This window comes from Malaclemys terrapin, chromosome 8 (genome assembly GCF_027887155.1).
Source record: "Malaclemys terrapin pileata isolate rMalTer1 chromosome 8, rMalTer1.hap1, whole genome shotgun sequence".
Taxonomy (NCBI): Eukaryota; Metazoa; Chordata; order Testudines; family Emydidae; genus Malaclemys; species Malaclemys terrapin.
In genome coordinates, this window is record NC_071512.1 from 68,814,354 (window position 1) to 68,837,613 (window position 23,260).

The following is a 23,260-nucleotide window of genomic DNA, read 5'->3' on the forward strand; positions in this document are numbered from 1 at the left end:
TTTCGTGGGTAAGAACCTCACTTCTTCGGATGACTTCTGAAGATGCAAGTCATCTGAAGAAGTGAGGTTCTTACCCTCTGTTGCTTTTTACAGATTCAGACTAACATGGCTACCCCTCTGATACATTACTAAAAATGTAGTCTAGAGCTGTGGTTCTCAACTGGGGGTCAGTGGCCCCCGGGGGACCATGAGAGAATTTCAGGCAGTCTGCCAGAATAAACCAGAGAGCATACAAAAAATAAAAACTGTTTCACCTTGCACTATTTGGACACATTGCTTTTTTTTTTTTTTTTAAACCAGAGAACATGTTAATTTTCCTGCTTGATATGCTGAAACCTGTTGGCTTCAGCAGGGCCGGTGTAGTTAGGGAGTAGCAAGCAGGACAATTACATGGTGCTCCACACCACAAGGGGCCCTGGACGGCGGGGCTTGGGCTTTGGCTTCAGTCCTGGGCGGCAGGGCTCAGGCATATTAATATTTGACCATAATATTTAGTTTTTTTATTTTGTACTTATATTATCCTTTTCTTTTTTATATTATATAGGTGTGTGGGTTTAACTGTATAACTATCAATTTAATACAGCTTTTAATCTACTAGATATGCAGGAAAGCAATTGTTGTGGCATACGTGGGCCGTGGATAGCATGTCCGGGGGCGGGGGGAGACTCAGAAGGAAAAAGGTTGAGAACCCCTGGTCTAGAGAAACAAGAAATGGGAGGCCAGATCTTAATAATTATCTCCCTTAAAGCAATCTGGGAATTTGACTCTCACTGTTTTAGTCATATAGGGGTCTTTCCATGCCTTAGTGGACACCAGAGTTAAAGACCATCAAATTAATCAAAATTATTATTTGATTATTAAAGAAAGGGGTGGGGAGTAAAAATAAGTACAATCCAAACAGATACAAATAATAAACATTGGTTACTTCAATTACAATTATTTTGTCTGTCTGTGGAGAGCTTTCAACAGGAATCCTACCTTTGTGAGTGGGTCTACACTGTCGGAGATTCTCTTCTCTAGGTAAACTAAAATGAAAGCATGTTAATTCCCAGAATCAATGGGAAATGGAATTTTGTTTAAGGGTTGGTGGATCCTGTTTGGTTTAACATGGATTACTTAAACAGTTAATAAGTGGGCAGTGGTTAGTAATCTTAACTAAGTCCTATGAAAGTAAATAAAGTTTTATTTCAGTTATTGAAAAGAAGCTCTTCAAGGAGAAATCTTGAGCAAATTAATTAATATTAAGAATCTTACACTATTTCTTTGTGTTTAACAAGATTAGATGTTGTCTCCTCTCCTGCAATAATCTAAACAATCTGGAGACTCTGTAAATATCTTAAATTGCAACAGCATTTCAATATTCCAGTAAAATGATTAAAAGAAAAAATTAAATCTATTCTCTTGACAGTGTTTTTGCAAACTTCGTCTAACCAGTGATGAAGTCTCAGTGATGTTATAATATAGAAACCACGCTGGGCTGGAAGGTTGCTTCTTTTAATGGTGTATTTTAGCTTCTTTTATTCTTCTGAGCTGTCTTGTTGCTGATGCTGTTTGCTTGCTTGCTTGTAGAAGTGTCTGCTTGAACAGGCAGAGCTGTGTTGAGTATATGTATGCTGATGACTCCATTCAGAGAGATTTATGCCCTTCTCTCATCTCTAGTCTTACTGAAGGTGGAGGGTGCGCTTCTTTCAGAGGCTTGGTTAGATTCAGATATCCGCCACTGTCACCTCTGATTGCCTGAGGTTCCTCAGTCCATATCTGGGGGTCTAATTTATATTCCTGATTTTTCAAAAGTGCTGAGCACACAGTAGCTCCCACTGCAGTCAGTGCTAACTTTCTGGGTGCTCAACACTTTGCAAATAAGGCTATTTACTTATTTAGGTGCCAGAGTATGATTGAGGAACCTAACTTAAGGCAGCCATTTCTGAAAATCTTGGCCCTTGGAAAACACCTAGTGCAGATCTAGATAAATTGCCTTGTTTCTTGCAGTGATACCTAGTATTAAGATAATAAGTAAGACCAAACGGAATGGAAAGTTTTGTTGTCTTTGGATATCCGGTTGTATGATCTTTATATGCTGCCAAAAATGATAGATATAATATCCAACTTCATATATCAAACACACTTTAAACTGCTTGAGCAGCTTATGCTGAGTGTGCCAACTCAGTATTCATCCTTCACACCAATAACGTTCACAGTGTTTTAAATTTTCATAAGCAAAACACTAACTGCAGAACAATAACAGAGCTCTTAATTGAGAAGGTCTGACACAAGGTTGAGGGGTAGAGCAGAGTTCAAGGCAATGAGCTCTATTTAACTCCCTGTAGCATTTCTTCTTCAATACTTGAAACAGTTTTAATTCACCACAGATTACTTGCTTGATACTTCATATAAATACTTATTTGATATGCCACTAGGGCTCACTGGTTGGCATGTATTAAATATGATTCTCCTCAGTCAAGATTTAATCAAGTGAAGTGGCACAACAGTTAAAAAAACAAGATGTCATATTTTTGACAATGATTTTATTGATATGCAAATATCTATTAACTTCTTGAAATCAGATCCCAAGTTTCAGAATATTTTCTGCTGAAACAATTAGCCTGACTTACTGGAGGAGCTGATGTGGAATATGTGTTTTTCAAAACAAAAACAAACAAAAAAAGCTAAATCATACCCTCCTTTATAAATCTGACTAGGAAGAAAAAGTTGACACAACCTCAGAAAATCCCACCATAGCATCTCCTTCTAGGAGAGAGTTTTGCAGGCAAGTATGGGGGGCAGGAACCTAGCCCTCCAATCAAACAGATTCTGCCAAAGATCTATTGGGAACCCAATCCTCAACCGTAGGTCATCCATATTTGAGGGCTTACTGCAGCTCCTGTGGTCTTCCTATCCATACAGTAGCATGGTTCCCTGAGTCTCCCGTGAGGGCAGGCTGCCATTGGGGTAGACAACTTTGAGTGGTCCCAAATGAATGGTATCCATATAGAAAGGAGGGATCTTGGATGATGTCTCTGAGGTTCATCTTCTCTCTACCATGTGGATAGTGGCTAGATTAGGTCAGTGTTTACACTGCTTTCATCCTCTCTGTACCTCTTAGCAGAAGAGATGGCTTATTCCACAATTTCTAGGTCAGTGGCTGTTTTTCTTGATATCCTATTTCCATTTATGGCTACTTAGGGTGTATGCTGGGTCATTCTGGGTTGCCTCTGCATTTATTTAATTTTAATTGTGAAGTATTTGTGTTTAGTTTTGTCACCTAGATTTGCTGTGATCCTTGCAGTACGACATGTGATTGCTCCCTTCATGGAAATCTGATACACAGAAATGTCCAAGGGACATATCCTCTTTCTCTATTTTGTTCTGCAATACATTGTTCCTTGTATTATGAAGAAAATAAATTAGATTGAAGTTATTTGGAATCTTGGAGGGAAAAGTTGAGTTGTTAATTAAGTGCCCCAGAGAAGCAATTTTTCAAGATTAATTGAAATGTTTTTAAGCAAAACCTCCACAATGGCCTTGACTGAGAGAGGTGAGAATCTGTACAGGTTTTAATTGCCAAAACCTAGCTAGTATTGAAAAGCTGCCAGAGAAGCAATTAAAAGAAATGGCCCTTAAATATGTGAGAGAGGTAGAGAACCAGTCACTGAGTAGCAGAGGACAGCACACGGCCAGCAGTTTTTGAATTAAAATCCTAACTGGTACCATTAATGGTAATGGTAAATAAGTTTTTAAACCCTAGGTAAAATAAGAGATAATACCTTCTTCATGCCCATTCAATACCTGGTCTTGCTCCTCTGCCCTCCTGAAGAGGTATGAATTGTGATGTGGACATTTATCCACCACAATCTGGACTGAGGACCACAGTTCTTTTCTCATAGGCTGTGAGAGTTGTTGGATGGAGAGTAACTTTTGGTCATTAAAAAGAAGAACAGGAGTACTTGTGGCACCTTAGAGACTAACAAATTTATTAGAGCATAAGCTTTCGTGGACTACATATGCATATGAAGAAGTGGGCTGTAGTCCACGAAAGCTTATGCTCTAATAAATTTGTTAGTCTCTAAGGTGCCACAAGTACTCCTGTTCTTCTTTTTGCGGATACAGACTAACACGGCTGTTACTCTGAAACTTTTGGTCATTAATAGCCTGTCAGACCTATAACAAGAGTTCAGAGGCTTCTTTCTTCCAGTGCTTTCTATTCTAAGACATTCACTTCTTTCTTTCACTATTATATCATGTTATTGTCACTTTTGTCATTCCCCTTTTGAAATTTTAAGTTTCATACATCTGTAAGAATTTAGGAAGTTTAATTACGGACATATCACGTTGCTTTACATACGTCTTACCATATTTCTTTTTATGGCAGATATGTAAGCAGCTGATATTCTTTGTTTGTAATGAGGGCTATAGTGTCTAGTCCTTAAAGAAACAAATTTTCTTTATAATTTTGTTTGCATTATTTTTTATAAATACTTATTTTAATAGCCTCATCCAGAACAATTTCAGACATGTAGCAAACAAAAGATCTTTAAGTCAGTTATACTAATATTGAAATCTGTAGACTGAAATTCCTTCTCAGGAGTCTCTACTAGAAATATAACATGATTGGAGACATTTTCAGTATTTTAGAACTTTTGCAATAGGGATATGAGCATTTATATTTTTAGATACATGACCTTTCAGAGCAATGAAAACAGAGATTTTGATGTCCTTATTCCCACATTGTGGGGGAAGCCAGAATACTGTACGCTTCAGCCCTTTCCTTATCTAGCCTGTTGGGTCATGCTATCAATAATAATTACATATTTAGGGTAGTGCATACTAGAGATATATAAGATGGAGTGTTAAGGCTGCAAGTTTAGTAGTAGTCTTGGTGCAATTTATTTATAAGATATAGTGCAGAGGAAGTTTAAATTGATGGTAAGGAAAAGCATGTTTGTGCCTAACGTACTAGAGAAATTATTCAATAACAATTAATCTGTTTAGTCTGACCTCTCATTATGAAAGGTACTTGGGTATTTTTTTCTTGTTGATAATAAACATAAACCTAAAATTGACAATAAAAACTTAAATTGCCACTATGGAAGCCAAATGCTACTGAACTCCATCACTATTAGAACACTCTTCTCATCTTATGTTCACAGTATCTCAGATTATGGCCTTATTTAAGCAAAGAAATGTCATAACATGGCTGATCTGATATAGCTCTTGTACCGCTTTCATTGTGGCATACATTATGGAAAAGTTGTTGGACCTGAAATTTTCAAACTTGGGTGCCTAAAGCTAGGCACTTAAATAAGTGGCTGGATTTTTCTGGGTTCCTGAACATCAACAGCTCATATTGACTTGAGTATCAATGTTTTCATTTAGGCATGTATTTTTGAAGAAATTGCTTGGAGTGTCAGAGTTTGGAAAGTACATATTCCCAGGTTATTAGAATATTCTCAGTATTTGAACCACTCTCCCACTTGGCCATGTCAGTGGGAAAAGAATGCATCATACTCACATTTGCATTTGTATTTCAATCAGCTATATTTTGTATATACATACATCGTCTATAATTCTGAGGTCTTTGTTGCATGAAAAACTGAAGCAAAAGATTATGAATTGGAATAGTAGAAAAGAACAAACACATTATATTAGGCATTGAATGTTAAGTGTTAGCATGTTTTGCTGTCTCACCCAGTTTTCTTTCATAATCATGTTTAAACTACTGTATTTTTAGACATGTTTTTCAATGAATTGGTGTAATTTCTCTTTCAGCGATGGCTGGGTATTTTGAAGTGGGTATTGATGATGATGAGAACTTATTCCATATTGTGTAGGCATGTGAAGAATTAGAGTGTGTCCCTCTGACAGAGTAGTACTGAGCTGCTTAAATAACCTATGGCATTACCTCCGGTCTCTCTCGCCCTTGATTTAGGGCAAAGTGATTGCTGGGAGAAACTCAGGTTGCAGAAGCTTGAGGGACTAAGTAACACTTTCTGACATGGTTTGGAAAGTGGCTGAGTTTTATGTGGGTGGCTAAGGACAGCATGGTCTATTCATTTGATTTCTCTCCTGACAGGTAAGGTTGAAAGAGAACAGGTAGTACTCAGTATCTGGAATTATAATTATTCAAACGTGGCAGTATTTCACAAGTATGATGTTGGCAAAAAGACTTAACACATGAAGCTCTGGTGGTATGAGGGTTTTGTCATGTGCAATATCTGGGAAGCTGATAGTACAAAACTATGAGAACTATGCAGGAAATGGATTTGTTCAAAAACTAAGGCTTTGGAGGAGATAATGGAGATTCTGATCCTAGAACAATTATTTGTATGGTTGATGGAGAGGAGATTATCTGAATGACAAGGGAGGATAACAAGACAAGTATGTGAAGTTCTCCTGGGTTGATCAGGTAGCAGTGAATTGGTCCCAGCGGGGCTAATGTTCAGTAAGTCACTAGGAAAGAAAAGGCTTTACCAAGAAGGCTGAGGGGCAGCCCAAGGCCATTAAAGCAAAGACTGGTGGAAGAATAAAGTTGGGAAGCAGAATGCAGCTATGTGCTGAAGAGAGCTCTCGGGCACTCATAGTTGTCCTTTGGAAAGTTTCTGCTGCTGATTGAAATGAGAATTGGGATGATTTCTCTGTTTATGGTTTCATCCCTTTTTTGTATGTTGCTAATTCATCCCAGCAGGAGATGACATCCCTGGGACTCTTTGAAGACTAAAAACGAGGAATATTTTTCCTTTAGAGTGCACCAAATTACCAGTTATGTTTTTAAATATATTCCCAAGGTGGAATATCTTCACACCAATCTGCAAGGGTGTGTGTGTGTGTGTGTGTGTGAGAGAGAGAGGGAGAGGGAGAGAGAGTATGACATACTCTGTTGTATACTATATACTCTGTACATTCTTCAGGACCAAAATATTTCGAGAGACTGCAGTTTAATATGTTTCAGAGTAACAGCCGTGTTAGTCTGTATCCGCAAAAAGAAGAACAGGAGTACTTGTGGCACCTTAGAGACTAACAAATTTATTAGCTTATGCTCTAATAAATTTGTTAGTCTCTAAGGTGCCACAAGTACTCCTGTTCTTCTTTTTGCAGTTTAATATGTTTATCAATTGATATTTCTTCTTTCTTTTGTTGTGGCTATTAGAGGGCGTGTTTGTCTAAATGAGAACATTAGAAACATGGCTCATTCCTTCTCTTTATAAGAACGTGCGCTAATACTACATAGGGCTCACAGAGTAAGGGAGAAATGTGAGAGCCCCCTTTAAAAACACTGACCTCATGTCACTGGTAAAATGTTGTGTAATCATATGATATACTATATAGGACTTAAAGCAGGGGGACTTAATGTTGGACACCTCACAGACACCCTATTAAACAGTTTCATAACAAGTCTTCCTGAAGTCAGGGGAGATGGCCTACCTTAGCATAACATTGAGGTTATCCTGGAGGAAACTTTCCAGCTGTATTAGTCTGGACTCTTCCCTAATAGAAGTTTGTAAAGGAATTGGCTAGTTACCTTGCGGTTGGTGGAGGGGGCATATGTAATAAATCCCAAATTCTATCCCCCCCATAGAGCTATGCACACAAATTATTGTTTTCACCATTAGTCTGAATTTTTGAGAGGTATTCTTTCATGTGCTGTGATTCCTGCTCTTCTGTTTGTATCAATACATCATCCTTCTAAGAAACCGAGTTTGACATTCACACTTGTCCATGTTCTGGGATATCATTGCCACTACCACAGACCGTAGCCATCAGCTGATTCTACACTGGGAAGTAGAAGGGAAAAAAATCAGTTCAAGCACCAAAAAGCTGCAGCATCCACAGGTAATCCACTGGCAAGCCACCAGACAGTTTGTTTACATTTGCATGGCCACTCGCAGCTCCCAGTGGCCGCAGTCCACCGTTCCAGGCTATGGGAGCTATGGGAAATGGTGTGGGTCGCAGGGATGTGCTGGCCACCACTTCCCGCAGCTCCCATTGGCCGGGAATGGTGAACTGCAGCCACTGGGAGCTGCAGGCGGCCGTGCAAATGTAAACAAACTGTCTGGCATCCCTCCAGCGGATTATTCTCATGGGCCGCATGTGGACCACAAGGTTGCCCACCACTGCTCTAAGCTATTGTAGTATGTGCCAAATGTCTGAAAAACTACACAATACATATTTTGAAAATCATTAGCAAAGAAGTGCATCGAAATCAAGAAACAGAATTCAACAAATTTCAGTTTAGGAAAGGAGACTTTTAGAAATTTGTGACTTGACATATGCTGTTGTAGTACCTCATATCACATTATCTCAGTGTCATCTGATGCTACATGTAATGTGACTACATAACTCACTGTAACATAATATGTTATGACTGGACAGGATATTGATATGTGGAAAAGAGTTTTCATACCCACAGCTAGTGATGAACTGTATTTTGTTTAAATAAGGACGTTTTGGGTTTTTTTCCTTGTTAAAGCAGAAAACACAATGGATAATATATATACAGTAACTCCTCACTTAAAGTCATCTCGCTTAACATTGTTTCGTTGTTATGTTGCTGATCAATTAGGGAACATACTCATTTAAAGTTGTGCAATGCTCCACTCTTACGTTGTTTGGCTGCCTGCTTTCTCCACTCTTACGTTGTTTGCAGCCTCCCTACGCCCTCCCCAGTGCCTCCTGCCCGCCGGCAGACCCCGCAGATCAGTGCCTTCCCCCCCCCTCCCCCTGCCTCCTGCCCGTGGCAATCAGCTGGCTTGTGGCGTTTTGGAGGGAGGGGGGAGGAGCGAGGACTCGGCGCGCAGGCTCCCCCTCCCTCGCCTGCCTCCCGAAGCAGCAAGCCAGCTGATTGCCCCGGGCAGGAGGGAGGGGGAGGAGCCAGGACGCAGCGTGCAAAGTAAAGGGGGAGGAGGTGGGGGGGGAGAAGAGATGGGTCAAGGGTGGGGGCTTGGGGGAAGGGGTGGAGTGGGCGGGTTGAGGGTTGAGCCCCCCCATCCCTGGTGCTTGCAGAGTAGGGAAAGCTGCCCTGGAACCTAACCCCCCCATTTACATTAATTCTAATGGAGAAATTGGATTCGCTTAACATCGTTTCACTTAAAGTCACGTTTTTCAGGAACATCACTACAACAAGTGAGGAGTTACTGTATATCAGGTTTTTAAAATTTTTATTTATCCACAGTTTTTGTCTGATTTGTTACTGTATCTTTAGTTAGCTTTTCATACTGTGATCACTTTACCTCCTTATGTCATCAGGGTATGAACAACGTTATTTTTACCATTACATTGTTAATTGTCTAATATTGCATCTGATAAAACATCCCTAAACTAAACTAGAAATTTTGTTACATGATAATTTCCTTTCTGGAAATGACCTCTTGCCCAATCTGGGACAGTTGGGCTGTGTCTTTCTTCCTACAAATACTGGAAGCAGTATTTGACCAGGACGCTTCAGGGAATGGCCATACCCCTTCTGCCATCGCACCAGATAAGTCCTTCAAGGCTGTATAGAAATACTAAATTTTTGTAGTTTAACTGTAAATAAACCCCGAAGAGACTATCAATCATGTAGCTGCTTGGGGTGAAATCCTGGCCCCTTTGAAACTTAATGGGGGTCATGATTTCACCCTTTGAGAACTTATTTCAGGTGGGTAAGCTGGAGGAAATGTCAGTCCCAGGAAGGAAATTACCAAATAACAAATTCCTGCTCTAGAACCTGTCCCATCCCCATTCTGAGACAAATAGGATGCTGTAAAAAGTAAGGAAAAATTAGTAGGGAGCGAGAGATAAAACAGAAGAAAAATTATCCCACTTTTCTAAAATATATCAGTATTCATCTATTTTGAAACTACTGCTTGGAAGTATCTTCCTTCATAGGGATGCTTCTGCAGAGCAGTGAAGGTCAAGCCTGGAGAAAGTATTAATAGATGACCAGGTTCCAACTTTTCAGTATTCCTCTCTTTTCATATATGCCTTTTTCCTCACGGGAGGCCTCTGTGCAATGTGTCGAGTGGGCTCTGAGACCGTCTAGAATCACTTAATCTGTGGCTGGATATACTTCAATGACACAGCACTTGATCCACCTAGTTATGGAGATTTTAGATGCTCTCAGGCTCAGGCATTATGTATGCGGGAGAGGAGTAAAGATGCTGGTTTCCTTAACTAACTGATTGTACTAACGTATAATTTATCTGCTCTTTTCACATCTAGAATGTGTTATACTTTTCCTTTTTGGCGTTATGGCCCTGGGCAAAATGAAAAAAGAGTGATTTCCTGTGTGGTAGGGAAAGAGAAGTTAACCTGGTTAAAAGTTACTTTGGCTTACAAACAGCTGCCTTGTTTTCATAGAAGATCCAATGAGGCTCATGTCTTTCAAGAACAAAGATTTCAGAGACTCCTCTTCCCAAAGTGGTTGCAACCCAGAGATACATTTTTATGTAAAGGAAATACTGTGAGAGCTTGTATTGCTGTGGGCAGATCTGACATAAAGAAGATAGGCCTAACTCTTGGTTTAGACCGAAATGTTGATCTAAAGAACCTCTAATCTAGACCATTATGTGAGTTAAAAATAAACCGTGAAGAACTCACTTTCATGAAGCTGTTTAAAGCTGAGACGTGATATGCAATGGAAGGATTTAAATGGCCCAAGTCTAGTCCATCCTGTAAGAAATGCAAACAAAATACTTGGTTTTCTGGAGCTGATCTTTCTTCCTTGACACAAGTATTTGGGATTTAGACTTGAGCTTCTGGTTTATGTAGTATAAAAAAAATAAAAAGAAATATGACATAATATTTGCCAATATGGTACTAATGTGTTCATTTCATTTGTAAAATTCTTGACCTTTACACATTTGATTTTTGCTTTCTCTACTAACATGATAGTGGAGGCAACATTTTTTCTCTTACTGAGGACTGTAAAATAGGTGTTACCCATGTTAGAATTGACATACAAAAACATTTTGGGATAATCAATTTTTATTTTAAAAAATAACAATGTAGGTCATACGCATAAGGTTATTATGTGTTCTGTTACTAGCTGGTGTGTTTTCAGCGGCTTGTATAAATTAGAATCTTTGCAGACAGACTGAAAGGAGAGCGTAGGACAGTTGCATATGTATCAGAGCAAATGGTAAAGCAGTGTAATAATAGCTGACCTACTGCGTGTGTTACTGTCCCCTTCTCTGTTCACCCACTATACTTGTTACTTTGAGGCTTGATTCTGCTCAGTTGAACTTCATGGAAATTTTGCCCTAGATTTCAGTGGGAAGATGATCAGGCTCTTGGGATTATTTTGATTTGCTTTTTAACTTTTAGAAGTACTTTGAGTCTCTCTGGCCAGTCTACACTTACCAGGATCAATGCTGCTGTGATCATTGCAGCAGGGGTCAATTTTAGTGGGTTTAGTGAAGACCCACTAAATTGACCGTGGAGCGCTCTCCAGTCGACACTGATACTCTACCGGAACGAGAGGAGTAAGGTAAGTCAACGGGAGAGCGTCTCCCATCAATGTGGCGCAGTGTAGACACTGCAGTAAATTGACCTAAGCTACACTGACTCCAGCTATGTTATTCATGTAGCTGGAGTAGCGTAACTTAGATTGACTTACCCCGATAGTGTAGACAAGGCCTGAGTGTGTGAGGCTGGTACTCTTGAAATACCTTCACAAACTGGATCCTGCTCTGAATCGAAATGTTAAAGAAAAAAGTAGCTTTTGTTAGGAGCATAGTGTGTACTGTAAGTTATTCTTGAGAGTTTTTAATTCTTACATTATTATTAGCATGGCCTAAAATACCCATGTCAGAACTGTGCCTCATTGTGTTAGACCTTATACAAACACACATTAAGACACAGTCCTTGCCCATGAAGAGTTTACAATCTAAAATCACATTGCTCCACATTAATTTTGATAGGATAATGATAATCTCCAAAATGAAATAATATAATATTTGTATCTTTCTCCTCTAGGAGGATAATATACATGACAGTTGCATCACTGTATCTTGTACATATAGACAACAAGAGATATTAGTCATATGGTGGAAAACAATGCTAAAAGTAAGGTCATTAACAAGCATAAAAGCAAAGAAGTCTCATTTGCCTTTAAAATTCAGTTTCATTTTCAGCACACTCATATTCAGGAGATGCGTTAAAAGACTGACCTTTCTGACACCACTGCATCAATACTTACTACTTAAGAGCTGCTTTGAATATTTTTCATAAGTGTTCACTCAGTAGTAAAGATCATAGAATATGAGGAAGTCATCTAGTCCAACCCCCTGCTCAAAGCAGGACCAATCCCCAGACAGATTTTGGCCCTAAATGGCCCCCTCAAGGATTGAATTTACAACCCTGGATTTAGCAGGCCAATGCTCAAACCACTGAGCTATCCCTCCTCCCAAAATACTGGTGTTTGGATCTTTGCCTGTGTTACACATCACTGCAGTTCACTGCTATAAAATATCTTATTCTGAGAATTGCTTATAATATAGAAAAAGTGAAATTTCATCTTATCAGTATCTCCAGCTTTATCAGCCAATTATATGTCTCTGATAACACCTTGGGTACTTCCTTAGGTGTTTCAAATTCTTAAATTTTCTCCCCTTCCTTTACTTGATTTTCCCCCCAATTCTAATTCTTGTATTATTTTAGCAAACAAAGCACCAGAGACGTACATAATCCTAAAAACCTCAGTGTGATAAGTAATTGGTTTTGTTAATAAAACATTTTAGTAAGGATTAATTTCATTTTCCCTTATCTACGGTTATAGATTTACACAAAGGTTATCTAGAAACAAAGTATGTTCTTAGCATATCAATGATCTTGTTCTTTTAGCATTATATTAATCTAAATGTGATTTTTAAAAAATGCTTGTGAGCTTTATATAGAACATAAAAAGGAATAAAAATACTAATGCGGCAGCAACAAAGACAAAACAAAAAACAAAACCCTGTAGTGGAGAAAAATACACAGTGCAAACAAACTCCTTGAAATGGAAAGAGTTACAGAAGAAGAAAAACTGAACGAAATGCTAAATAATGTTCTTCTTCGAGTGACTGTTCATGTCCATTCCAACCAGGTGTGTGTGTGCCACGTGCAGGACAGCCAGAGATTTTTTCCCTTAGCAGCGTCCGTATGGTCGACATTCATGGTGCCCAATATAGGGCCCTGCCGACCCTCCACCCCCTCAGTTCCTTCTTACCACCGGTGACGGTTAGCTGGAACTTCGCTCGCTCCTGCAGTAAGCGCTCTAGCAGTGTCTGATAGCATATCGTGTATATAGTTTCTCAGTTAGTTAGTTAATAGTTGTTCCTTATAGTTATAGTTAATTGGTTCCCCCCCCCCCCCCGCAACATTTCCCCTCCTGGGGTATGCCCGGGTCTCCAGGGTTTAAGCTCTGCAAGGCCTGTGGCAAGTTTATGCCCAAGAGTGATCCTCACTTTTCCTGCTTGCGGTGCCTTGGTGAGAGTCCCCACAAGAAGTGCTGTATCTGCAAGAACCCTTAAAGACCGGTAACGGAGGCTAAAACTTCTGTTGATGGAGACGGCATTGAGGCCACACTCTGACCCGGGACCCACTGAACCGGCACCGACCATGTCCTCATCGGTGTGCAGCTCTCCAGCACCAACGGCACACAAAACGGCCCTGACTAAGGACTCCAAGGCCCCCCGGCATCGCCACGGCTCGGACCGTAAGAAGTCAGCCTCAGCACAGAACCGCTGTCCATCCCCGGTCCAGTAAAGAAGAAGAGGCTGGTGGGAGGTTGATCATCCCTCTCGAAACCTAAGGGGTCTGTGGCGTTCACGAGTGTATCAAGACGGACCACCCCCTCCTCGCTTCTGCCCAGGGTCTCATCAACTCCTGCCCCGGCCAGGGTCCAGTTTAGTCCGAACCCTCCTCGGTCCCCAGACCACCAAGGGAACATACAGCTACCGTCGACGCTGGAGGCGTTCAAGACAGCCAAAGACCTGATGCGCCTCCCGGTGCCATCCTCCCCACAGAGGAGGGACAAGTCGCTGGTGACCGCACGCCCCCCATTCCACTCCAGGGGCAAGCCTGCCATGATGGCCCACCGGTCTCCATCACAAGCACCCCAGGCACCGCCCGCGCAGACAGAAGGGCCGCACCGTTCCCTGGCTTCGCGGCACCACTCGCCAGTGACCCAGGGTACTGCTCCTACATGGTCCTCCTACTCAGAGACCTCGAAGTCGGAGGCGGACTCTTATCACTCCAGCAGATCGCGGAGCAGGAGTCCAGGTCTCAACGGAGTCACCAGCCATACCCGGCACCGTGGCAGCAACAGTGGCAGCGGTCTGCTCAAGTCCCTTCTGGACACCCTGGGTTTACCATCAGAGCCAGGGCCAAGTCCGTGGTCTGCGATCCAGGACTGCATCGGTGTCTTCAGCATCTTTTGTGCCAAAGACAGTGCAGGCACCCCCGCCAGTGGTACCGTCGTCCGAGGGAGCGGCACCGCTGGCACAGCCAGCTCCGGCACCGTCTCTCCAGACAACGGCACCACCAGGGGCTCCCACTTTGAGCCCGCCGGCACCGTTGGGATCAGTACCGTTGGATTTGTCAGACCCGGCACTAGCCGTGGTGCCAAATCCCCCAGCAGCACCAGCATCGCAGCTTGAGTGCCATATGCCGAGGGACCTCAGAGGGGCCGAGGGTAGCGAACAGGGCCTGCTACCCGTCCTCTCATCCTTGTCCTCGCCGGATGAAGTGGTCTCAGTGACATCGACAGCCACGGCTCTCGAGGACAACTGTGTTCTCCAGCAGCTATCGAGACGGGCCGCTCAAAGCCTGGGGATACTGGCCGAGGAGGTGGAGGAGGATTTGGATCCTGTTGTGGACATCCTGGCTCCCTCCGGCCCATCCAGGGTTGCTCTGCCATTGATAAAAACATTAGTTGACACATCCAAAAATCTGTGGCAGACCCCCGCTTCTCTGGCCCCTGTGGCCAAGAAAACCAAGCGGTGCTACTTCGTACCGTCTAAGGGGTACAAACATCTATATGCCCACCCTCCCCCAGAATCTTTGGTAGTCAATTCAGCCAATCAGAGAGAGCGCCAGGGGTTTTAAGGCTCCACCCCTAAAAACAGGGATGTCAAGAAGCTGGACCTATTTGTCCGAAAGGTCTATTTGACCTGGGGCCTGCAGCTCCTCATAGCCATTGTAAGCCACTATGGACATAACACCTGCTCGGCAATGGCTAAGTTTGCGGAGCTCCTGCCTCAGGACTCTCGGGTGGAGTTCTCCGCACTTGTGGAGGAGGGGAACTTGGTTTCCCAGGCCTCGCTGCAAGCGGCTCTGGATGCGGCGGATGCAGCCTCTTGCTCCTGGCTACAGGTCTCTGGACTGCCCCACGAGGTCCAGCAGACCATACAGGACCTCCCCTTTGAGGGATCCTCCCTTTTCTCTGAAAAAACAGATAAGAGACTTCACCGTTTGAAGGACTCTATGGCTACCGTGCGCTCACTGGGGCTGCACACGCCAGCTACCCAGCACAGGCATTTTAGGCCTCAGCCTGCCCCTCGGCCTTACAAGCTGCAGAACCACCAGGACGCTCCACGTAGGAGAAACAGGAGTTGTAAGAAGAGGCAACATCCCTCCTCTGGGCAAAACTCTGGCCAGCCCAAGCCTCTGCCCGGGCCTACGCCACCCTTTTGAAGGTGCGGTCGAGGACGGCTCACCAGTACGGACTCTGGATCCTTCCCCTCTTACCTTGTCATCCTGTCTATCCCCTTTCTACCATGCCTGGTCCTGAATTACTTCAAACCGTTGGGTTCTCCACACGGTAGAGAGGGGATATTCCATCCAATTCTGTGCCCTGCCGCCCCTCCAACCCCCTTCCCCGTCCCTCTTCTCACAAGCAACTTCTAATTCAAGAAGTGCAGTCCCTCCTCTCGGTGGGGGCAGTGGAGGAGGTTCCTCATGAGCTAAGGGGGAAGGGGTTTTACTCCCAGTATTTCCTAATACCGAAGGCCAAGGGGGGCCTCAGACCCATCTTGGACCTGTGGCAGCTCAACAAGTTTGTAAAGAAACACAAGTTCCACATGGTCTCACTAACCTCCATTATCCCCTCACTGGATCCGGGTGACTGGTACACTGTCCTCGACTTGAAGGACGCGTATTTTCACATCACAATAGTCCCACATCACAGACACTACCTCAGATTTGTGGTGAGCAGCAGCCACTATAAGTTTGACATCCTCCCGTTCAGACTGTCGGCAGCTCCCCGAGTATTCACAAATTGCATGGCAGTCGTTGTGGCGTTCCTGTGCAAGTGCCAGGTTCAGGTTTTTCCTTACCTCGACGATCAAGGGTCGTTCAAGAGCCCAAGTGGAGGGTCAGGTCGAATTCATAAGAAGGACCCTCATCGAATTAGGTCTCCTCCTAAACGAGACCAAATCCACTCTGTCCCTGGTGCAGAGGATAGAGTTTATGGGCTCGGTTTTAGACTTGACTCAAGCCAGGGCATACCTCCTGGAAGCCAGGTTTTGCTCACTAGGGGACATCATACGGGTCCTCAGACAGTTCCCCACAACCACAGCAAGGAATTGCCTAAAGCTGCTAGGACACATGGCTGCATGCACCTATGTGGTACAGCACGCAAGGCTCAGACTGCGCCCACTCCAGTCTTGGCTGGCATTGGTGTATCGGCCAGCCCGAGACACTCTGGACAGCATCATAACCCTGCCCTGCCCGGTGCTGGACTCCCTCCTATGGTGGCTCGACCCGCGAGTGGTTTGTGCGGGAGTGCCCTTTGCCAGCCCTCAGCCCTCTCTCATTGGTGACAGACGCCTTGGATCTGGGCTGGGGAGCTCATCTAGGGGACCTCAGGGCTCAAGGCCTCTGGTCTCAAGCAGACCTTGATCTGCACATCAGTGTCAGAGAGCTGAGAGCGGTACAACTGGCATGCCAGTTTCAAAATCCACATAGCAGGCAGGTGCGTCTCAGTCCTCACGGACAACACCTCAGCGATGTTCTATATCAACAAACGGGGAGTGCATGCTCCTGTCCCCTATGCCAGGAAGCCCTTGCGCTGTGGGACTTCTGCATAGAGCACTTGATCCACCTGCAGGTGTCATACCTCCCAGGAGTGCAGAACGAGCTGGTGGACTATCTCAGCCAGACCTTCCACGTCCACAAGTGGTCCCTCCGGCCAGACGTGGTGAGTTCAATCGTCCATCTCTGGGGCTCTCCCCAGATAGATCTGTTTGCCACTCGCAGAAACAGGAAATTTTCAGCTATTCTGCTCCCTCATGAGTCACAGTCCAGGGTCCATCGCAGATGCCTTCCTCCTCCCGTGGGGGGGCTGCTGGCTCTATGCTTTTCCAGCAATTCCGCTGCTCCACAAGGTGCTCCTCAAGATCTGCAGGGACCAGGCCCGAGTCATACTGATAGCGCTGGCGTGGCCGCGCCAGCACAGGTTCACGTCGCTCCTGGGAACGTCTGTAGCAATACTGCTCACTTTACCGCTGGTCCCAGATCTGATCACGCAGAACCATGGCTGACTCTGGCACCCGAATCTAGAATTGCTCCACCTCACGGCCTGGATGCTCCGTGGCTAAACATCGTAGAGTTGTCATGCTCGAATCAAATCAGACAAGTAGTAGAAAGCCCTCCACCAGGGCAATGTACCTTGCCAAGTGGAAAAGGTTCTCCATCTGGGTGGAGCAACGCAGTCAGTCGCAGTTGCTCGCCCCAAACCGTTCATACTGGACTACCTCCTTCACCTAAAACAACAAGACCTGTCCCTGTCATCAATAAGGGTCCACTTAGTCACCATCTCTGCCTTCCATCCAGGCACAGATGGCTTCTCGGTCTTCGCAAACCCTCTGGTCAGTCATTTCCTCAAGGGCCTAGACAGGCTCTCCCTGCAGACGCATCAGCCTGTCACGGCCTGGGACCCTAAACTAGGCCTCTTCAGACTTACGGGCCCTCCATCTGAACCACTGGTGACTTGCTCCCTGCTCTATCTCTCGTACAGAGTCGCGTTCCTCGTGGCAATGACCTTGGCTAGATGGGTATCGGAGCTCTGGGCTCTAACGTCCGAGCCCCCTTACACAGTTTTTCATAAGGACAAGGTCCAACTCAGATCTCACCCGGCCTTTCTCCCTAAGGTTGTCTCCCAGTTTCACATGGGCCAGAACATCTTCCTCCCAGTGTTTTATCCCAAGCCACACTTCTCCAATAGGGAGCGCAGGCTGCAGTCATGGGATGTACGTAGGGCCCTAGCCTTCTACGTAGAGAGGACTAAACCATTCCGGAAGTCCATCCAACTCTTTGTGGCCCTGGCAGAATGAAAGGTCTCCCTGTCTTTTCTCAATGCATCTTGTCGCGGATCACATCCTGCATTTGGGAGTGTTATGAGGGTGCCTGCCCTACCAATTACCGCCCACTCTACCAGGGCCCAGGCCTCCTCGGCCGTGTTCCTGGCACAAATCCCCACCCAGGAAACCTGCAGGGCGGCCACGTGGTCCTCGATATATACATTCACGACACACTATGCAATTACACAAGAGGCCAGAGACCATGCGGCTTTTGGACACGCTGTGCTCCAATCAGTGCATGACTCTGACCCCACCTCCTAAGCTTTGGCTTGTGAGTCACCTGGTTGGAATGGACATGAACAATCACTCGAAGAAGAAAAAACAGTTACTCACTTTCTCGTAACTGTTGTTCTTCGAGATGTGTTGTTCATGTCCGTTCCAATAGCCACCTTCCTACCCCTCTGTCGGAATAGCCGGCAAGAAGGAACTGAGGGGGTGGAGGGTTGGCAAGGCCCTATATTGGGTGCCATGAAGGCGCCACTCCAGGGGCACCCAGGCCGACCCTTCCTACACTGCTAAGGGAAAAGTCTTCTGTCTGGAGTGCACGTGGAGCACACACACCTGGTTGGAATAGACATGAACAACACATCTCGAAGAACAACAGTTACAAGAAAGTGACTAACTGTTTTTTGTTTTTTTTTAAACCCTCAACAAGGTAACAATGCAACAAAATGATTAATGGAATTTCTCTAAGCTAGTACTGCTTAAAGAGAAACAGTGGGGAAGATAAACTAGCATATGATCACAACAAATAGTCCACATGTGTTTATAGATGTATTAGTTCTGTAGGTACATATTTCCCACAAGCAAGCTGATATTATAGCAGCATAACTAGAGGTCTTCCATTTTATTGGCTAAATTAATGTATAGAGACATCTGTAGGCATTAGGAAACTCATTCAAAGAACACTAGCTAAAAGAACAGTAAATATTCTATAATTACTTTTGAAATAGCTTTAGTCACCTAATTTGTTGTTGGATAACTGTGACTCAACTCTGTCCAGCATATGCTGCTCGGATTTTCTAATGCGGTGGTTCTCAGTCTGTGCTACATGGTCTTTGCTGATGATCCACAGAACGAAACATTTTGAGACCCAAGCAGTGGAGAATTGGAAGGAGAGGCAGGTCCACGAGATGATCCTTGTCATATGAAGTGGTCCTCAGAATAGAAAGGAAAAAACAGACTATGGTTTTTCTGATATGTGTGGCTATTTTCCCAGTTACTGTGGTCTCTAAGAAATGGCTGTATGTCTTTTAGGAACAGGCTTGGATAATAAAATATTTTGTTTCATGGTCTGTGGCACAGACTGTGTCTCTTAAAGAAATATCAATGCAAAAATAAGGCTCACAGTGTGTGGATTCAGATTTCCTGTTTAGATTTGGTGCACCGTATTCCCAAATTTCTTTTATTAAAAGCGTATTATCAAATAATGTAATTTACTTTTCTCCAGATCCAACATAAGACCGGACAATGCAGATACAAATTTTCATGAGTTCAAAATGCACACCTTCACTCGTGTCACATCCTGCAAAGTCTGTCAAATGCTTCTGAGGTAAGTCTTATAGTGTAAAGTATTGACTTTAATTTAATTCAAGTACCTTGCTGGGAAAAAAGAGTATGGAAATGACATGCATGGTGAGAGAACTGTCCAAGATAGGTTTCTTTTACAGATAGTCTAACCTATGTAGATTTTTTTTTTGGTATTGAAAAGTTTTACCAGACCTCAAAATGAGAGCAGAAAGGCCTGCAACATTGTGACCCATCACTACCAAGCATCTTAGCACCACTCTTTCCTCTTCTATTTCCTGATTCCAGCTCTTCAGTTTTATATAAGTTGTTAATAGGGCTGTCAAATGATTAAAACATTAATCACAATATATTACAAGATTAAAAAAATAGTCGCAATTAATTGCAGTTTTAATCACACTGTTCAACAATAATAGCATGCCATTTCTTTAAATATTTTTTGGATGTTTTCTACACTTTCAAATGTATTGATTTTAATTACAACACAGAATACAAAGTGTACAGTGCTCACTTTATATTCTTATTTCTTATTACAAATATATGAACTGTAAAAAGATAACAGAAATAAAACAATATAAAATGAGATCTTACATGCTGATGCTGGGTTTTGCTCGATAATGATCCAAAGCAGTGCAGATGGACACACATTCATTTTCATCATCTGAGTTAGATGCCACCATCAGAAGGTTGATTTTCTCTTTTGGTGGTTTGGGTTCTGTAGTTTATGCATCAGAGTGTCACTCTTTTAAGACTTGTGACCGCATGTTCCACACCTCATCCATCTCAGATTTTGGAAGGCACTTCAGATTCTTAAACTTTAGGTCAAGTGCTTTAGCTATCTTTAGAAATTTCATTTTGGTACCTTCTTTCCGTTTTGTCAAATCTGCAGTGAAAGTGTTCTTAAATTGAACAACATATAGTGGGTCATCATCCAAGACTGCTATAACACAAAATATATGGCATAATGCGGGTAAAATACAGAGAAGGGGACAAACAATTCTCCCCCCAAGGACGTCAGCCACAAATTGTTTTAATACATTATTTTTTTAACAAGCATCATCAGCATGGAGGTATGTCCTCCTGGAATGGTGGTCGAAGCAGGTACCAATGAACTTCTTACTTCCCTAGTGGGTCAGACTTGGAATAAAAGCCATGGGTAGGCTTGAATCTAAACCCCACTTGAAATTCAAAGGGCTTCAAAATTGAACTTATAATTTATGAGAGTTAGGGTATGTCTATACTTAGGGTTGCCAGCCATCCAGGTTTTACCTGGACAGTCTGGTTTTTGGCATCTGTGTGTGGGTGCCATTTAGAGTTGCAAGGTGCCCAGTTTTTGACCAGAAAGTCCAGTCGAAAAGGGGACCTGGCCATATCCAGTCAAGTGTACTGACTGGACACCAAAAGTCCAGTTACTGTGGGGTCAGGGGAAGCGCCAGGTTATTAACCTTCGCCAGCCCCGGCTCAACCGGGGCAGCCTCCCACCTGCATACAGGCTCCTTGTCAGGCTGCAGCAGCTCCCCTCCCAGCCCCAGAGCAGAGGGAGCCCAGATGTGTGTGTGTGTGGGGGGGGGGGGCCGGCGGAGACAATCCAGTGAGCAACGGGGGAGGGGGAGAGAGGAATGAATGATGGGGGCACGGCTTTGGGGAAAGAGGTGGGGCAGGGGCCATGTCTCGGGAGAGGAGGGGTCTGGTTACCAACAATTAGAAAGGTGGCAACTCTATCTATACTGCAATTAAAAACCCACTGTTGGTTCCATGCCAGGTGACATGGGCTCGTAGGGCTTGGGCTAAGGGGCTGTTTAATTGTGGTGTAAATATTCAGGCTCGGGCTGGAGCCTAGGCTTTATGACCCTGCAAGGTGGGAGGCTTCCAGAGCAGTTAAATACCTTCTTTGCCCAAGCCCTCTGAGTGCAAGTCAGCTGGCACAGGACGGCTGTGGGTGTCTAATTGCAGTGTAGGCATACCCTTCCTCCAGGGGAGAGCTCAGGGCTCTCCGAGGTGTGCTCAGCGGCTCTTAACATTCATCAACGGCTTTCCTTATACTTTTCTTTTTAATGGAAGCAGTTTATAGTCAATAATATAGGTAATAAAATCTTCTATCCTGAAAAAAAAAAAATCCCTCCAAAATGAATCCTGTCCTAGTATGCATGTTCATTATACATTCCTATTGAAATCAAATGGAGTGTGGATCAGTGATAGAATAGGGACACTGTGGTATTTATACTTGGTACAATTTTGGCATGTACCATGCCAAACCCTATTTTGTGCCCAATTGATATGAAGTGTGTTAGTTCCCCTGGTTTACTGGTGGAATATCTGGCTCTAAATGGCTTGAAGTTCTGAAAAGGAGACTGGAGTTCCATGTTACCCATGATCTGTTGCCACTCTTCCTCAAGCTTTTAGGTACAATCATTGTGCAGCACAGCAAATGACTTCTACTGCCATCTGCAGTATTTTTTAATTTTTTCTTTATGCTAATTATTTCATATATGCAGCTTTTTATCACTTAATGTATCACTATCTAATTTTACTTTACAGAGGAACATTTTATCAAGGCTATTTATGTTCTAAGTGTGGAGCTGGGGCGCACAAAGAATGTTTAGGGAGATTAGACAATTGTGGCAGAGCTAATTCAGGTGGTAAGTCATTTTTATTGTTGGAATACTGTTTTTAATTAGGACATAAAACTTGCTAGATATAATTAAGGTTTAATTTACCTCTAATTTGTGTTTATTGTAACATGCATACTTTTGAAACTACCATTTATAAGCACAATTAGAATTGCATTTAAAATTCATAGTGACTTTTATTCTTGCTAAACTGAAATGTAAGAGAGGAAAGGAGTGAGAACTGCTGTAGGACATAGCAGTGTTCCTGTACAGCAACAGATTGTTCTGGTTTTAATCACGAACTGCTCATAAGTAACATCTGTTATAAAGAAAACCATCCTTTGACACACCCCGCCCCCAATGTCTCCATCTAAATTTTCCTCTTTTGCTCTCATCAGCTCCTTGAGCTATTTGTTTGTGCTGCCTCACCTTCCTCTCCCTGTTAATTCTCTCTTCGATCTCCTTGGTTTCCATGGTTCCCACACACTCCACTCAAATGTTCTCACTAACGTAATTGATGGCTTACTACTGTCCACATCTAAGGACTTCATTTCTATTCTCATCCCACCTGGTGACTCCTTCCCCATTGGTTTTCTCCCCCACCTATGTCACTCTAGGCTTTCCTGATTCTCTTTCTACCTCTCTAATCATTCCTTTAATGTATCTGTCTGAGGCTCTCCCTTCTTAAATAAATAAAATATATGGAGATATACCTATCTCCTAGAACTGGAAGGGACCCTGAAAGGTCATTGAGTCCATCCCCTTGCCTTCATTAGCAGGACCAAGTACTGATTTTGCCCCAGATGC

The 23,260-nt window shown here is 43.4% G+C and overlaps 1 protein-coding gene across 1 annotated transcript in view; it reads left to right on the forward strand.

Annotated features, from left to right (window-relative positions):
• The window catches only part of VAV3 (vav guanine nucleotide exchange factor 3), a 238,930-nt gene that overhangs the window by 127,088 nt on the left and 88,582 nt on the right, over positions 1–23,260 (forward strand). The window contains exons 16-17 of the mRNA XM_054037316.1: positions 19,768–19,869; positions 22,383–22,483. Coding sequence (XP_053893291.1) covers positions 19,768–19,869; positions 22,383–22,483 — 203 coding nt within the window. The remainder of the gene's footprint in view (positions 1–19,767; positions 19,870–22,382; positions 22,484–23,260) is intronic.